This window comes from Ascaphus truei, chromosome 8, assembly GCF_040206685.1.
Source record: "Ascaphus truei isolate aAscTru1 chromosome 8, aAscTru1.hap1, whole genome shotgun sequence".
Classification (NCBI taxonomy): Eukaryota; Metazoa; Chordata; class Amphibia; order Anura; family Ascaphidae; genus Ascaphus; species Ascaphus truei.
The window spans coordinates 84,436,810-84,453,470 of NC_134490.1; the positions used below are offsets into that span (position 1 = coordinate 84,436,810).

General features: G+C 45.4%; 2 protein-coding genes across 2 annotated transcripts in view; both read right to left on the reverse strand.

Moving 5' to 3' along the window:
* LOC142502200 (uncharacterized) overlaps positions 1-4,118 on the reverse strand; it is a 65,216-nt gene extending 61,098 nt beyond the window's left edge. The window contains exons 1-3 of the mRNA XM_075613072.1: positions 4,097-4,118; positions 1,203-2,079; positions 547-628 (exon numbers count right to left, since the gene is read on the reverse strand). Of these exons, the coding sequence (XP_075469187.1) occupies positions 547-628; positions 1,203-2,079; positions 4,097-4,118 (981 nt within the window). The remainder of the gene's footprint in view (positions 1-546; positions 629-1,202; positions 2,080-4,096) is intronic.
* A 681-nt stretch (positions 4,119-4,799) lies between these two features.
* LOC142502081 (lysosomal acid lipase/cholesteryl ester hydrolase-like) overlaps positions 4,800-16,661 on the reverse strand; it is a 31,444-nt gene continuing 19,582 nt past the window's right edge. Inside the window, exons 6-10 of the mRNA XM_075612892.1 lie at positions 16,225-16,361; positions 13,398-13,544; positions 12,376-12,447; positions 9,793-9,861; positions 4,800-8,000 (exon numbers count right to left, since the gene is read on the reverse strand). Of these exons, the coding sequence (XP_075469007.1) occupies positions 7,767-8,000; positions 9,793-9,861; positions 12,376-12,447; positions 13,398-13,544; positions 16,225-16,361 (659 nt within the window). The 3' untranslated portion in view covers positions 4,800-7,766. The remainder of the gene's footprint in view (positions 8,001-9,792; positions 9,862-12,375; positions 12,448-13,397; positions 13,545-16,224; positions 16,362-16,661) is intronic.

Below are 16,661 nucleotides of genomic sequence, written 5' to 3' on the forward strand. Positions count from 1 at the left end.
CACCCACACAGTAAGATCCTGCTATCCCCGCATACACACCCACACAGTAAGATCCTGCTATCCCCGCATACACACCCACACAGTAAGACCCTGCTATCCCCGCATACACACCCACACAGTAAGATCCTGCTATCCCCGCATACACACCCACACAGTAAGATCCTGCTATCCCCGCATACACACCCACACAGTAAGATCCTGCTATCCCCGCATACACACCCACACAGTAAGATCCTGCTATCCCCGCATACACACCCACACAGTAAGATCCTGCTATCCCCGCATACACACCCACACAGTAAGATCCTGCTATCCCCGCATACACACCCACACAGTAAGATCCTGCTATCCCCGCATACACACCCACACAGTAAGACCCTGCTATCCCGCATACACACCCACACAGTAAGATCCTGCTATCCCCGCATACACACCCACACAGTAAGATCCTGCTATCCCCGCATACACACCCACACAGTAAGACCCTGCTATCCCCGCATACACACCCACACAGTAAGATCCTGCTATCCCCGCATACACACCCACACAGTAAGATCCTGCTATCCCCGCATACACACCCACACAGTAAGATCCTGCTATCCCCGCATACACACCCACACAGTAAGACCTTGCTATCCCCGCATACACACCCACACAGTAAGACCCTGCTATCCCGCATACACACCCACACAGTAAGACCCTGCTATCCCCGCATACACACCCACACAGTAAGACCCTGCTATCCCCGCATACACACCCACAAAGTAAGATCCTGCTATCCCCGCATACACACCCACACAGTAAGATCCTGCTATCCCCGCATACACACCCACACAGTAAGATCCTGCTATCCCCGCATACACACCCACACAGTAAGATCCTGCTATCCCCGCATACACACCCACACAGTAAGATCCTGCTATCCCCGCATACACACCCACACAGTAAGATCCTGCTATCCCCGCATACACACCCACACAGTATGACCTTGCTATCCCCGCATACACACCCACACAGCAAGACCCTGCTATCCCCGCATACACACCCACACAGCAAGATCCTGCTATCCCCGCATACACACCCACACAGCAAGATCCTGCTATCCCCGCATACACACCCACACAGTAAGACCCTGCTATCCCCGCATACACACCCACACAGTAAGATCCTGCTATCCCGCATACACACCCACACAGTATGACCTTGCTATCCCCGCATACACACCCACACAGTAAGACCCTGCTATCCCCGCATACACACCCACACAGTAAGACCCTGCTATCCCCGCATACACACCCACACAGTAAGACCCTGCTATCCCCGCATACACACCCACACAGTAAGACCCTGCTATCCCCGCATACACACCCACACAGTAAGACCCTGCTATCCCCGCATACACACCCACACAGTAAGATCCTGCTATCCCCTCATACACACCCACACAGTAAGATCCTGCTATCCCCTCATACACACCCACACAGTAAGACCCTGCTATCCCCGCATACACACCCACACAGCAAGATCCTGCTATCCCCGCATACACACCCACACAGCAAGATCCTGCTATCCCCGCATACACACCCACACAGTAAGATCCTGCTATCCCCGCATACACACCCACACAGTAAGATCCTGCTATCCCCGCATACACACCCACACAGTAAGATCCTGCTATCCCGCATACACACCCACACAGTAAGACCCTGCTATCCCCGCATACACACCCACACAGTAAGATCCTGCTATCCCCGCATACACACCCACACAGTAAGATCCTGCTATCCCCGCATACACACCCACACAGCAAGACCCTGCTATCCCCGCATACACACCCACACAGTAAGATCCTGCTATCCCCGCATACACACCCACACAGTAAGACCCTGCTATCCCCGCATACACACCCACACAGCAAGACCCTGCTATCCCCGCATACACACCCACACAGTAAGACCCTGCTATCCCCGCATACACACCCACACAGTAAGATCCTGCTATCCCCGCATACACACCCACACAGTAAGATCCTGCTATCCCCGCATACACACCCACACAGCAAGACCCTGCTACAAGATCCTACTATCCCCGCATACACACCCACACAGTAAGATCCTGCTATCCCCGCATACACACCCACACAGTAAGACCCTGCTATCCCCGCATACACACCCACACAGCAAGATCCTGCTATCCCCGCATACACACCCACACAGTAAGATCCTGCTATCCCCGCATACACACCCACACAGTAAGATCCTGCTATCCCCGCATACAAACCCACACAGTAAGATCCTGCTATCCCCGCATACACACCCACACAGTAAGACCCTGCTATCCCCGCATACACACCCACAAAGTAAGATCCTGCTATCCCCGCATACACACCCACACAGTAAGACCCTGCTATCCCCGCATACACACCCACACAGTAAGATCCTGCTATCCCGCATACACACCCACACAGTAAGATCCTGCTATCCCCGCATACACACCCACACAGTAAGACCTTGCTATCCCCGCATACACAACCACACAGTAAGACCCTGCTATCCCGCATACACACCCACACAGTAAGACCCTGCTATCCCCGCATACACACCCACACAGTAAGACCCTGCTATCCCCGCATACACACCCACAAAGTAAGATCCTGCTATCCCCGCATACACACCCACACAGTAAGATCCTGCTATCCCCGCATACACACCCACACAGTAAGATCCTGCTATCCCCGCATACACACCCACACAGTAAGATCCTGCTATCCCCGCATACACACCCACACAGTAAGATCCTGCTATCCCCGCATACACACCCACACAGTAAGATCCTGCTATCCCCGCATACACACCCACACAGTAAGATCCTGCTATCCCCGCATACACACCCACACAGTAAGACCCTGCTATCCCCGCATACACACCCACACAGTAAGACCCTGCTATCCCCGCATACACACCCACAAAGTAAGATCCTGCTATCCCCGCATACACACCCACACAGTAAGATCCTGCTATCCCCGCATACACACCCACACAGTAAGACCCTGCTATCCCCGCATACACACCCACACAGTAAGATCCTGCTATCCCCGCATACACACCCACACAGTAAGACCCTGCTATCCCGCATACACACCCACACAGTAAGATCCTGCTATCCCCGCATACACACCCACACAGTAAGATCCTGCTATCCCCGCATACACACCCACACAGTAAGACCCTGCTTTCCCCGCATACACACCCACACAGTAAGATCCTGCTATCCCCGCATACACACCCACACAGTAAGATCCTACTATCCCCGCATACACACCCACACAGTAAGATCCTGCTATCCCCGCATACACACCCACACAGTAAGACCCTGCTATCCCCGCATACACACCCACACAGCAAGATCCTGCTATCCCCACATACACACCCACACAGCAAGATCCTGCTATCCCCGCATACACAACCACACAGTAAGACCCTGCTATCCCCGCATACACACCCACACAGTAAGACCCTGCTATCCCCGCATACACACCCACACAGTAAGATCCTGCTATCCCCGCATACACACCCACACAGCAAGATCCTGCTATCCCCGCATACACAACCACACAGTAAGACCCTGCTATCCCCGCATACACACCCACACAGTAAGATCCTGCTATCCCCGCATACACACCCACACAGTAAGACCCTGCTATCCCCGCATACACACCCACACAGTAAGATCCTGCTATCCCCGCATACACACCCACACAGTAAGATCCTGCTATCCCCGCATACACACCCACACAGTAAGATCCTGCTATCCCCGCATACACACCCACACAGTAAGATCCTGCTATCCCCGCATACACACCCACACAGTAAGATCCTGCTATCCCCGCATACACACCCACACAGTAAGATCCTGCTATCCCCGCATACACACCCACACAGTAAGACCCTGCTATCCCCGCATACACACCCACACAGTAAGACCCTGCTACAGTATCCCCGCATACACACCCACACAGTAAGATCCTGCTATCCCCGCATCCCTCCCTCCCTCCTCCGGGCAGAGTCCGGCCTCCCTGGGGACACACAGCCCTTACCCGGGTTAGCGGCCGCTGCCATGTCTGCTCCGGGGAATACCGGTCTCACTCTCATCTCCGATAGGGCTCGGACCCTCAGTCCGGCTCCTCCTCCCGGTCCCCATTCACAACATGGCGGCGGTGGCGGCGGCTGGTATATAAATAACGTTCTGTTTTTAAGAACGTTCCTTTTTAAAAAAAAAAAGGGGGGATTCTGAGACGTGCTCCTGCAACCAAACCTGCCGGGACTAGAGCCGCGCCGACCAATGGCGATCGAGCTTTCGATGATGTGCCCGCCTCGCGGCATCCCAAAACACACACACGATCGCGGCGGCTATTTTTCCCCGCAATCCCGCTTATAACACGGTCGTATCGGGTGGACCCGAGCACAGCGTTATAACGGAATTCATTATATATATATATCTCCGTGTTAGCCCAGTTGCGATATTGCAGAATACATTAATACTTCAGTATTAGGTGATACCTTTTTTATTTGGACTAACAATTTGTCATAAGACAAGCTATGACATCAATTGTTAGTCCAAATAAAAAAGGTATCACTTAATACTGAAGTACACACACACACACACACACACACACACACACACACACACACACACACACACACACACACACACACACACACACACAGTGATATTGCCATTGTCCTGAAATATAACCAGCCTATATCCTGCAATGTATCAATGCTCTGTTACCAACAATGTAGAGAACAGTTAAAATTTATTGTTTTTGGTTAAGGTTTGAAACAAGTTAAATATATTCCATCCTTCTCAAATACATTTGTTTTTGTCACAGCTAATGCTCATAGCAGACAATCCTTGCTAGATCACACAAAAATATCAAAGGGAACACTAAAATTAAAATACATACTTAACAAAAGAATAAAAATCATTAGTAAATGAAAGCTTTCAGTGCTATAAATGTCAACAACCTTGTACTGATGACAAACCTTTCAGACACACAGGAAGGATAACATTATATATAAAAACAAGGCTCTATATTATTAGCATTACTAAAAAGACAGTGTTACTATTAAAGTGCAGCCCTACATGGAGTCATTTTAGAAAGAGGGATATTTAACAGATAACTAAATATAACAAAGACAAGGGCACAAAGGAGAATTTAAACGTCCACGTCTTAACGAACATTGTTTGCAAGACGTTCCAAGACAGCTTTCAAAACCATACACTGTATTTGTTTTTTTTAAGGCATCAATCAACAAAATTGAAAACATTAAAGTACCCCAGGCATTCATTAATTTAGCTCCTAAGTGGGACTGCACTTTTAATTAATTGACCCTTGGTTAAACAAGCAATGATTTGCTGGTGATTTGTTTTGCAATTTTTTTATTTTATAATATAGGATTGAAGCAGGGGGGTCTCCGGAGTCGAACGCTGCCAATTTCAGCTCCAAGTACTCCCTTCTTCCGCAGATACTTGCGTTCATAGTAAGTGCCGGTAGCTTCTCTGCTCCGCTAGCATGGATCAGGTAATGGCCGCTTTTCAAAGCTCCCGCGCCCTAAGGGCCAATAGGAAGCCGTGAGGTCATCTGGTGCGGCTTCCTATTGGTTCATGTGACGTGGGAGCTTTAAAAAGCAGAGCAATACCGGCAGGCGATTTTGTTTGCAAATTTTTTTTAACGTCGGATTGAAGCAGGGTGTCCGGAGCTGTACTCCATTAATTTCAGCTTCAGCACCCCCTGCTTCTAGGAGATACTTACCTCTGAAGTGGGTGCCGGAGCTGAAATGAATGGGGTACAGCTCCAGACACCCGGCTTCAATCCTATGTTAAAAAATTTGCAAACTTCATTTTTAATACACACTATGGCACCAACAATATGGTTATTTATATACAGTAGTTGAAATCGGAGGTGTCTCAAATTACAACATATAGATTTTCTTTCCTCAAGTGCTCATTATTAAATATCCCTGAAATTCTCTACGCTCATTTAGCTCCAGGAGACGAGATGAAATGAATGATTACATTTGTTTTCCTTCTCTGGTAAACACCGCTTTTTCTACTCGGACAACTTTGAAATTGTGCCGAAGGGGTAAAAAACAAACCAGTAATAGGTTATGAAAACCTACTGCACAATGTTCACAAAAATAAAAAAACAAATATACAAATCAAAATTACAATTTAAAAAGAGGATTGCTGGAAACAATGGGAAAAGGTTAGCAATTGCTGCTGTCAAACCTTGTAGAAAAGATAAGCCACAGTGGTGTTCTTTGATCAAACTATTGAACCAACTCAAATGACGCGGCGGGGTCGTGTGCCGTCATGTGACCCCGCCGTGTCATTTGACGCACGTTGCCATGGCAATGCGTGTCTTCACATGCCCCCGCGGCGTCATTTGATGCCGCGTTGCGAAGACAGGGCAGAGACCAGGGAAGGGAGTTAGAGGCCTCACGCCTCCCCCGGCATTTAATTTAAATGCTGTGGGGAAGAGCGCGGGGCCTCTGTAACCGCCGCGCCCCCCCCTAGAAATTCTCGCGCCCCCCACTTTGCAAGTTGCAAACATTTTTAGGATACTGGAACTTTCTAATATGGATTGAAATGATTTACTCTTGTTTTTTTTTTTGAAGATCATCTGCCACCTCCTTCAACCCAATGAAACATGTCCTGGTCAATCGTTCACTTTCATCCAGCGGCGGATATGAAAATTTGCCGCCACATGGCACTTAGCTCTTGCGTCTGCCTCATTGCTGCCGCCCCCTTCCTCCTTCTGAACCACAGGGTCAAATAGCGTCGCGGATGTTACCATGGTAATGCAACGTCATGAGACGCTGCGGCGTCGCCATGGCAAGGAGATGCCATGTGATCTCACGTTGGTGACGTCCGCGACATCATTTGACTCAGCGGTTCAGAAGGAGAAGGAGGACGGCAGGTAAGGGGGGGGCCGCCACAGCTACGTGACTTCCCATCAGGCTCGTTAGCGCCGCATAAAAGTATAAGGGGGGCGGACATTTTTGCTGCCCAAAAAGTTTGCCACCTTATGCCAGGGCCCAACGGGAAATGCGCCACTGCTTTCTTACTACATAGAGGTGCACCTCTAACTGTGAAGGGTGATTTGGATTGTAAAAAGTGTACAGTAAATACAAATACCACTTGTGAGCACATTCACATGTCTCAGACAGGGAGGCAACCCCCTGCCTTTCCCCATCATCTCTTAGCATACAGTAATTCCACTGCAGCAAGGGATTCTGGGGAAGGACATGCAAGTGAGCACACACAGGGTGTTATATCAAAACGTGGCGTTACTGCCACCCAGATACAGAAATTGGGCTATGACAGTGTCTACATGGGTGTTACACCACAGCATCATTTAAATACCATCGCTGCATTTCTGGCATTATTTCCCTCTTCTTTCTTTTTCCAATTCAGAGATTGCTCTATTTCAGGGCACCCACCGGGCACCACTCCTTACTTCTTCTCCATTTTAACCCCTATAAGCTTATGCCTGCCGCATTGCACAGCTCTTTCAGCACAGCCTGGGTTAAAGACGTTAACAGATTGCACAGTAAGAAGTCCAAGAGTGAAATGGTTGGGGACTGCATTGTATAAAATGCCACCTTTGTTAAAAACGTTCTTGTCAACCCCTTCAGTGGTCTAAAGCATTGCATCCCTGTCCCCCTTTCCCCAGCCCTGTAATGGGCTAGGGGTATACAGTACTACGGGTTCTTTTTCATCAAATCAATGATTTTGCTGTACATGCGAGAAGGTGCATCCAGACCCCAGATGAAATCTAGATGTTCCCATTCTGGAATCTCCTCGTGGTAGACCAGGTTGGAGACCTGCGTGAGCAGCATGGCAATATCCTTGCGGTCTGCTAGCCAGTCGTTGCCACCACTCCAGAGAGCCGTTGGTACCGTCATGTCTCTCACCTTGTAACATGGAGGGCTAGTCTGAAAAACAACATTAAAAGCTGGGACTTATGTGGGAACTTTGCAGGAACTGGCCGCAGTGGAAGCCAAGAGATAACGGGGAAGGGCAGGGCGGCAGACCAGTGAATGTGCTCACAAGTGGGATTGTTTATTTACTGGGAACTTTGCAGTTTATTTAACACAAATAATCGGAAGAAAAAGAAAAATTTCAACGATTCGTAAAATAGAACAGGGAACGTCAGCTAGGTTTACATACTGTACGCTTACAAAATATTACACCGTCTTTGGTGTAAAAGCCTACCATTGTAAATAAGAAATAATCACACAAAATGAGCCTTTTATATCACGAGAAAATAAAATTGTATTTTAAATGTAAAAGTTTGGGTGTAGATTTAGATTTTTTTTTTTTAAATATATTCAATTACCATTTTTTTTTTAAATTCTCTATTCAAAAAGAATAGGAAAAACAGTCTTAACCCATCTTTAACTGCTCTGTGCGGGTACAGACACAGTATATCAGAAGGACCTAAAAGTGAACTGTTCTCCTTCTATTTGCAGGTAATATTAAAAGATCAATGTTTCACTCTTGGACCTTTGTCACTCTTGGACCTTTGTCACTCTTGGACCTTTGTCACTCTTGGACCTTTGTCACTCTTGGACCTTTGTCACTCTTGGACCGAAACGTTGATCTTTTTTTTTTAAATCGATAAATTGCCGTATCGTTATACAAAGACCTCTGGACGGTGATCATTTTGCAGTATATGGGATACACGGACCCCTCTTGGAGTGCGGACTCGGTTGGAAGAGCACCAGGGGCAGAGTATACTACAGCAGGGGTGCGCAAACGTGTCCCCCTGCGTCCCACTGCCTGCTTGCACCCCCCCCCCCTTTAACCTGGTCTCCGGCGTCAAATGTTTTTTGTAGGGTGTCTATGCTGCATGTTCACCCCTTTAGTGCACAAGGGCACTCCTTAGCAATGCATTAGTAACCTCAGGCATCCAAAGGATTACAGCAGGGCCCTGCTTCTCGGCGATCCGCTGATACAGCGGCACAGAGAAGGGGGCCGCCATCTTTGATTCTGAGTCGCGCATACGCAGAACGGGCGGTTGCGCCCGGCGCGCATGAGCAGACCGTTGTCTGCGTGCGCATACCGTAGTTTGCGCGAGCAGACCATAGGCCGCGCATGCGCAGAACGGCGAAAACGCCGTTTTGTGCATGCACAGAACTGAAAATCGCCGATCCACTTTCCGGCGATTTCCACTATACGGCGGGCCGCTGGAACGGAACCCGCCGTATACCCGGGGCCCTGCTGTATTTCATTTTCTGCCATACAGTTTTGTAAGAAACCCCATACATAACATTACATGGGTGGATTGTGAGATTGTTCCCACTTCCCCAATCACTAAAGTTGATTAATGCGGATTTGTAGGAGTTAAAGAATTCTTACTTCCAAAATCCTGTGTTTTTTTAAATAAATCAGTTGTAAAGTATTAAATAATACGCACTGTATTTGTTATTATTATTTTCACTCTTTATGCCTTTTTTTTTAACTGTTTATTTAGAATATTTCCAAAAGCCAGTTTTAATGCATTAGACTTCCTTGGGTTGCTATAGTAACCATGTAGGAAGTCACAGCACTTCCTATTTTGGAATTGGCAGCCATCTTGTGAACCCTGGATAGCAACAGTCTCGCCACAACCACCGTTTTATTTATTTTGGGGTGGGGTGGGGGGCAGCCTTTAACACAGCAATATCGACCTTTGCTGAATCTAGAAAAACAAAATAAATACATAATTTCCTCCAAAGTTGTTACCTGGTTGTAATGGATCATATTTCCCTTGCTGCCCCAATCAAAGGCCTTCAGTTCCCCAGATTTAACCGCCTGAGGAAACAAGGAAACAACACACAAGAGATGTGAATAAATTAAAGACCACTCCCTTCATTACAAGGGACTAAAACGAGACATTGCTGTTTACTCTGTGATGTTTAATGTGCACTTCTGTGAGAGCAGCTTACATAACACATTTAGATTTTTTTTTGTCTAATAAACCACGATGGTTTGCACGATATTAAGGAATTACAAAAAAACTTTATGGGGCTCGTTCTGTAAGGTGCGACAGCGCAGATGACGTGCTATTGCATGAAACGCCCCGTGACTTTAATGGGGCAATTCATCCCATGGCACGTCACCTGCTATCACACCTTACAGAATAAGGGCCTATATAAGCTCATGCACTGACCGTGGCCCCTTGCAGACGCACTTAAAAATATTTACATACGCTGTACATATATTAAAATAATAATAATAATTATATATAAATATATATATAATTATTATGGTGGGTAAAAAAAGTGACAAAAACCCTCCACAGTAAAGCATATAGCAACTGTAAATATTACTGTATGCTCATCTGCATGTCTTAGACAGGTCTGCAACCCTGTCTTTCACCATTATCACCTCGCACACAGCACTTCCACTGCAGCAAGGGATTCTGGGAAATGACATGCAAATGAGCACACGTGTCACCTTTTGCTTCAAAACCATGTAACATTAAACACATTTTAAAAAAGGACACGTTGCTCATTTTGTCGCGGTATTAATTACCTAAAAAAAAAAATTTAATAACTGGAGTTCTCGCAGAGTAAACTGGAATACATTATTAAATTACCAAGATCAAGATGTAACTGGAATAAAAAATATATATGTTTTGAGGAGCATCAAAGTTTTTAAAAGTAAAGGTGAATTCTACAGAAGTGGGAAACAGGTCAAACTCCAAGAGCAGAGAACACTGTAGAAAAAAGTATCACCTGCCCGGGCGTTATAAATCTTACATTAATCTTGTGCGTCCTTTAGGCCTCGGACATAGTAAGCGCTTAGGTGCTGCTGCTCGCTCTTGCTTGCTGCCGCTCGCTCTACCAGGAGCTTTTTGCTGTCCTGGCAGAGGAGACAGCAAGCGCTTGGGAGGCGGGTATCACTGTGTGTGTGTGTCACTTGATAGCTGTCAGTGTGTGTGTGTGTGTCACTTGGTAGCTGTCAGTGTGTGTGTGTGTCACTTGGTAGCTGTGTGTGTGTTTGTGTGTCACTGGGGAATGTGTGTGTGTGTGTGTGTGTGTGTGTGTGTGTGTGTGTGTGTGTGTGTGTGTGTGTGTGTGTGTGTGTGTGTGTGTGTGTGTGTGTGTGTGTGTGTGTGTGTGTGTGTGTGTGTATATTATATAATATTTTAAAAATTAAAAAAAAAGACATGTGAGAATAAATTATTTATTAACATTGTGCAACTTTGATAAATATATTCGAGCACACGCACACGCACACACACACACACACACCACACAGACACTGGTACACACACGCACACATGCATACACACACACACACACACGCACACACTGGTACACACACACATACACACACATACACACACATACAGTAGAGGCAACGTTTATTCTAACATTTGCTGTAAACTAGCCGGGTTACATTCTGGGTATGTGCTGGGTATGTGCTGGGTATGTGCTGGGTATGTGCTGGGTATGTGCTGGGCTAGTTTGAGGCACGTTTAAGGCATTTCTGCATTGACTAACGACCCATAGGATTAACACAGCAGGGATCCCTGGCAGTCCAATTCAGCTCCCCCGCTGTTAATCTGATAGGCCATTAATCAATGCAGAAATGCTGGGGCTAGTTTAAGGAAAGTTTAAGGCATGTATTCAGAATGTACCTGGTGTACCTGGGTCTTTTGGGGAATTGCCACTGGTTTTTGTTAGAATAATCGCTGCCTCTATTGTATACACACACACATGCACACACACAGACACAGACACACGGGGCAGAAGGGGGACACATCACCCGCTCCCCCCCCTTCAGCAGCGCAAGCCCCCTCCATCTCCCGCAGGCTGACAGCCCCAGGAATCGGGCAGAAGGGGGCACCTCACCCGCTCCCCCCCCAGCGCAACCCCCCTCCATCTCCCGCAGGCTGACAGCACCGCACATCAACACGCACACGCACACGCACACGCACATCAACACGCACACGCACATCAACACACACACTCACTCCGCTGGCGCCAGACAATAAGTACCACATTCACATTTCCCTGCTCTCCTTCCATTGGTTGCTGAGGCGTCACATGAGCGGAGTCAGCGCGTGAATTTAAAATTTCACTGTCGGCTCTGTTCAAGCGCGCCTCAGCAAGCAACGGAAAGCATGCGCGAGCCCCTACTAAAGCCGCTTTAATTGCGGCTGTTGGGGCTCAGTGGCAAGCAGCAGCAAGCGAGAGCAAGCGAGAGCACGCTTAAGCAAGCAAACACTAACCATGGCCTGGGCCTTAGAAGGGTATAGTTTCTGTGAAAAGATGGATGAACAATGAAAATATACATCACATATTTGGAAATCTTTACCTGAGCCCAATGGATCATGTTTTGCACAGATGTTCCAGCCGGACAATGCGAGGAGTACACATTTACACGACTCTAAAAGATAACGAATACAAAGATATATATTTTTTAATCAAAACAGCAAATAGAAAAGAAATACAACTTGGAGTCAGTAATGACTGTGCACAAAACTCAGTGCCTCAGATAACACAGGGAGTCGTTGTACAGACTAACAGAAGTTATGTGAGCATTACATTGACAATAATAAGACTGTATATGTATCAAGATAATAATAATAATAATAATAATATAAATATATATATATACATATACATATACATACATTATATATATATATACACACACACAAACACACACATTACACAGACCCTTCATCCCTCCCCTCCTCCTCTCACCCCACTACCACGTTCTCCCTCTCTCTCTCTCCCCCTCCTTTAATACCTCATGATGCCCCTAATTCTTTCCACCTTTCTCTCCTCCAGCATTCTTAGGCTGCGTCCAGGAACCATCATGCAAAATTTGGCTATGAAATCTTGTCCAAATGCATAACGAACAACTAAGCGGCTTTCCTAACATATACAGTAGCTGTGGTCCCACATGGAACCTTTGGATTGTTCCAGGGGATCCGAACCATGACCGGTCGCCTTACTTTGATACTTAAAGTAATCCGTCCTAGTGTGGCTGTTCTAGGTCTTATAGTCTGGGTGTGCATAATGACACACACAGACAAACATTCTGAGATAGATTATAGATAGATTATAGATCGAGAGATAATAAATGCTAAGCCTGGATCTTAAAAACAGAAATCAGCTTCTCTCAATATAACTGCTGCCTCTGGTGACTCTGGGACAGGTTAACAATATCCGTAGCCGGAGAACCCTAGTCTAAGTGGTCTGCTTCAAACATATCAAGACTAGAATGTTCCCTACATTTAAGCGAGATCCTAACAAAAAAAACAAAAAACAAAAAAAACTGTAGGGCCCACCAACTGGAATATAGCATATAAAAGAGCTTCTTACACATACCATATTAAGATTCTGTTTGTTAAATCCGCAGAGAACAAAGAAAATATTTCCACAGATCTCCTCCACTACCTCGTGCGTGCAAAAGTGCGTGGCGAGCCATCTTATTACATAGGTCTGGGGAAGGAATTCTTTCTTGCCAAACAACTCCTGGAAACAGAAAACAAAATTCCCTTTTAAAGACGATACTGGAGCTGGGTCCCATTTGCATGCATGTTACTCTGGCTTCAACAATAGTGCAGTGATTCCCAACAGGGGGTTCGTGGCCCAAACTGCACCTTAGTGTGGGTGGTATAGCTTTCATTACAGCAGGAGCTTCCAAAGTCGCTACCCACGATGCTTTGTATCCACAGCGACAAGGCATTGTGGGGGCTGACTTTGGAAGCTCACGCAATAATTGACAGCTTATACCACCCATGCTGTTTGCACACACGAAGGTGCAGTTTGGGGCCTTATTAAGTGTGTGTGTCCCCATAAGTTCAGGACCCTATACTGCCTGGGAATGGTCAAGCAGTTTGGTTAGCAATAGTCTGATGAGTAGGCAATAAGATTGATTAATTAAGGGTTCGGGGGACATATATTTTCTCGCAAGGATTGCACAATGTAAATAAGGTTAGGGAGCACTGCTTTAGTGGTTAGGAATGCAATGCAGAATATGGAAGCTCTCCATACAATACTAAAAACTATTTATATAGCGTTAAAACTGTGTGATCGGGACTTCAGGGATTGCCGATGATCACCCCAGTTGGAGGATTGAAGCAATTAGTGTTACTCTGTATGTTCTTATTAGAGTTTGTTCAGCTGTATGGCTTCCACCTTACTGATTATGACATCGAGAGGCCCGTAATGCAGAGAAAACAGAATACATACAATGCAACAGGGAAAATACGTCCCTTTCGAGATATGAATAACAGTCCAAATTATATCATATTGTGTTTAAAAAATATTAACAACAATATTTTAATATTTCTTTTACTGCTGGTTGCCACGTAACCTAACTAAATGGCCGTCAATGCAATGTAGATTGTGTAATATATTTTCTAGAGTTTAGATTTCGCGCAAAAACAAATACAATTGCATAATATTAGCAGAGCAGTTACATGGTTTGCTTTAAACACGCTGGGTTTTTTTTGTTTGTTTTGCTTTTGTTAAGAAAATATAACCTTAGATGATGCAGCAAAAACAAGAATGAGTATTTAGAAGAGTGTTCCATAATGCAAAATAGGAAGTTTATACCTTGCAAATAATAGGGTAAGTAATGGAGAATGTTGTCAGACGCCTCAGGTGTTGTGTGATGCAAAGCAAGTTCATCTAAGCGAGGTGCCACCTAGTGGCCAATAGTAACATTTCTTGCTCAGAGCCAATTTTAGCAGCATCCACACCCTGTGAACTGAGTACATTCTGTACCCATGCAGTAACAATGACAAATAGTACTCTCTTACAATGTGCTCATTTCATTCTACAATTTCATCTAAAAATCCATCTGTTTCCAGCATTATATTGTATAAAATTAACTCATAGGGGCTAGCAAACACATTACATTGATTTGCAAGCCCTAATGACAGCAAAGGTGTTAACACATTTCCATGTACCATCACTTTTGTTACAAAGGCGTAAAAAACGACACTGGGTGTTGAAAAGACTACGTAGGCGAAAATCCCATAGTGAGGAAGAGTACAATGCCTTGAAGAGGGGATATGATAACTATATACAAATATTTACAGGGACAATGCAAGGAGCTTTCAAAAGAACTAGTCATCCCACGGACAGTACAAACAACAGGGGGTCATACCTTAAGGTTGGAAGAAAGGAGATTTCAACAGCATTAAGGGTTCTTTACAGTATGGGCAGTTAAAATGTGGAATTCATTACCCATGGAGACTGTGATGGCAGATACAATAAATTTGTTCAAAAAAGGTTGGACATCTTTTTAGAAAGGAAAGGTATACAGAGATATACCAAATAAGTAAACATGGGAAGGATGTTGATCCAGGGAGTAATCTGCCAATATTTGGAGTCGGGAAGGAATTTATTTTTCCCCTTATGTGATATCATTGGATGATACGACACTGGGTTTTTTGTTTGCCTCTCCCTATATCAATGTACTGTAAATATAGAGTGTGTGTCATCTAAATTTGGCATAGGTTGAACTTGATGGGCATCAGGAGGCAAGGGGTCACTGGAGTAGAAATGTATGCGGTTCAGCACCAGAGAACCTCTGCTTAAGAAATACTATACACACACACACACACACACACACACACACACAAATACACTGTTGCTTTAAATGAACCATGTCCATTTCGGCTCCAGGGAACCCCCTGGTTTCCCAAGATACATGGCGGGAAAGGCAGCACTGGTACATTTGCATATTTAAATTTCCCTCGTCACGCGGGCCAATAGGATGACAGTGAGGCTTCCTATTGGCCCTCGTAACATGGGAGATTTTGTTTCTCCTGTAGGGGACAGTACTGGTACAGGTACAGTATGTCACTTAGAAACTAAGGGATCCTTGGATTAATGTGGTTCAGCTCCAGGAGCATCTGCTTCTGACCTCACTCCCCACCCAAAAAAAGCAATGAGGAGCTCTATGAAAATAAATATAATGCAGTTTAACCTATAACAAGGTTATACTTTAACCTGATTTTTTACATCCATTACAATACATATATGCCGGCATTCAGTAAATTCAGATAAATGGTTGTGGAGTTTAATCTGGAGTTAACTGCCATTAACTTAAATATACCCAGTACCCCTCATCGGAGCTTAGTGTACCCCCCCCCTACTTCAAACAGTGAAATAATTGAATACACAAAGCAAAATATCATACCTTGACTACGAACTCTGGGAAATGGCCCAGATTTGCCAGTGGACTACTGGAAAACTTGATTGTAGCCACAGGAGCAAGGGCAAAAAACATTTTAATTCGTTTAGCAAGCTGGGGCATGGTGGAGAAAGCTATAAATCCTAATAAAACAGAAGAGAAACATGTTTACAACATTGAAAACACAAAGGTGCAATTATAACAATGTACGTATTAATGGTATTGCCGATTACTTCAGTATTTCCTAAGGCAGTGTGGTCACTTAAAGTTGTCAAAATACGAATAACATGTAACACGAGTAAGATGTAAAGATATATTTATTTGGGCTTGTATCCAAACCAGTGATAATGTATAACATATAATGGCATTATCATCAATAATTCAATTAATGCCCATGTAGAAAGTGTCTCTCTAGAGAAATCTGTACTATATTACACATTTTA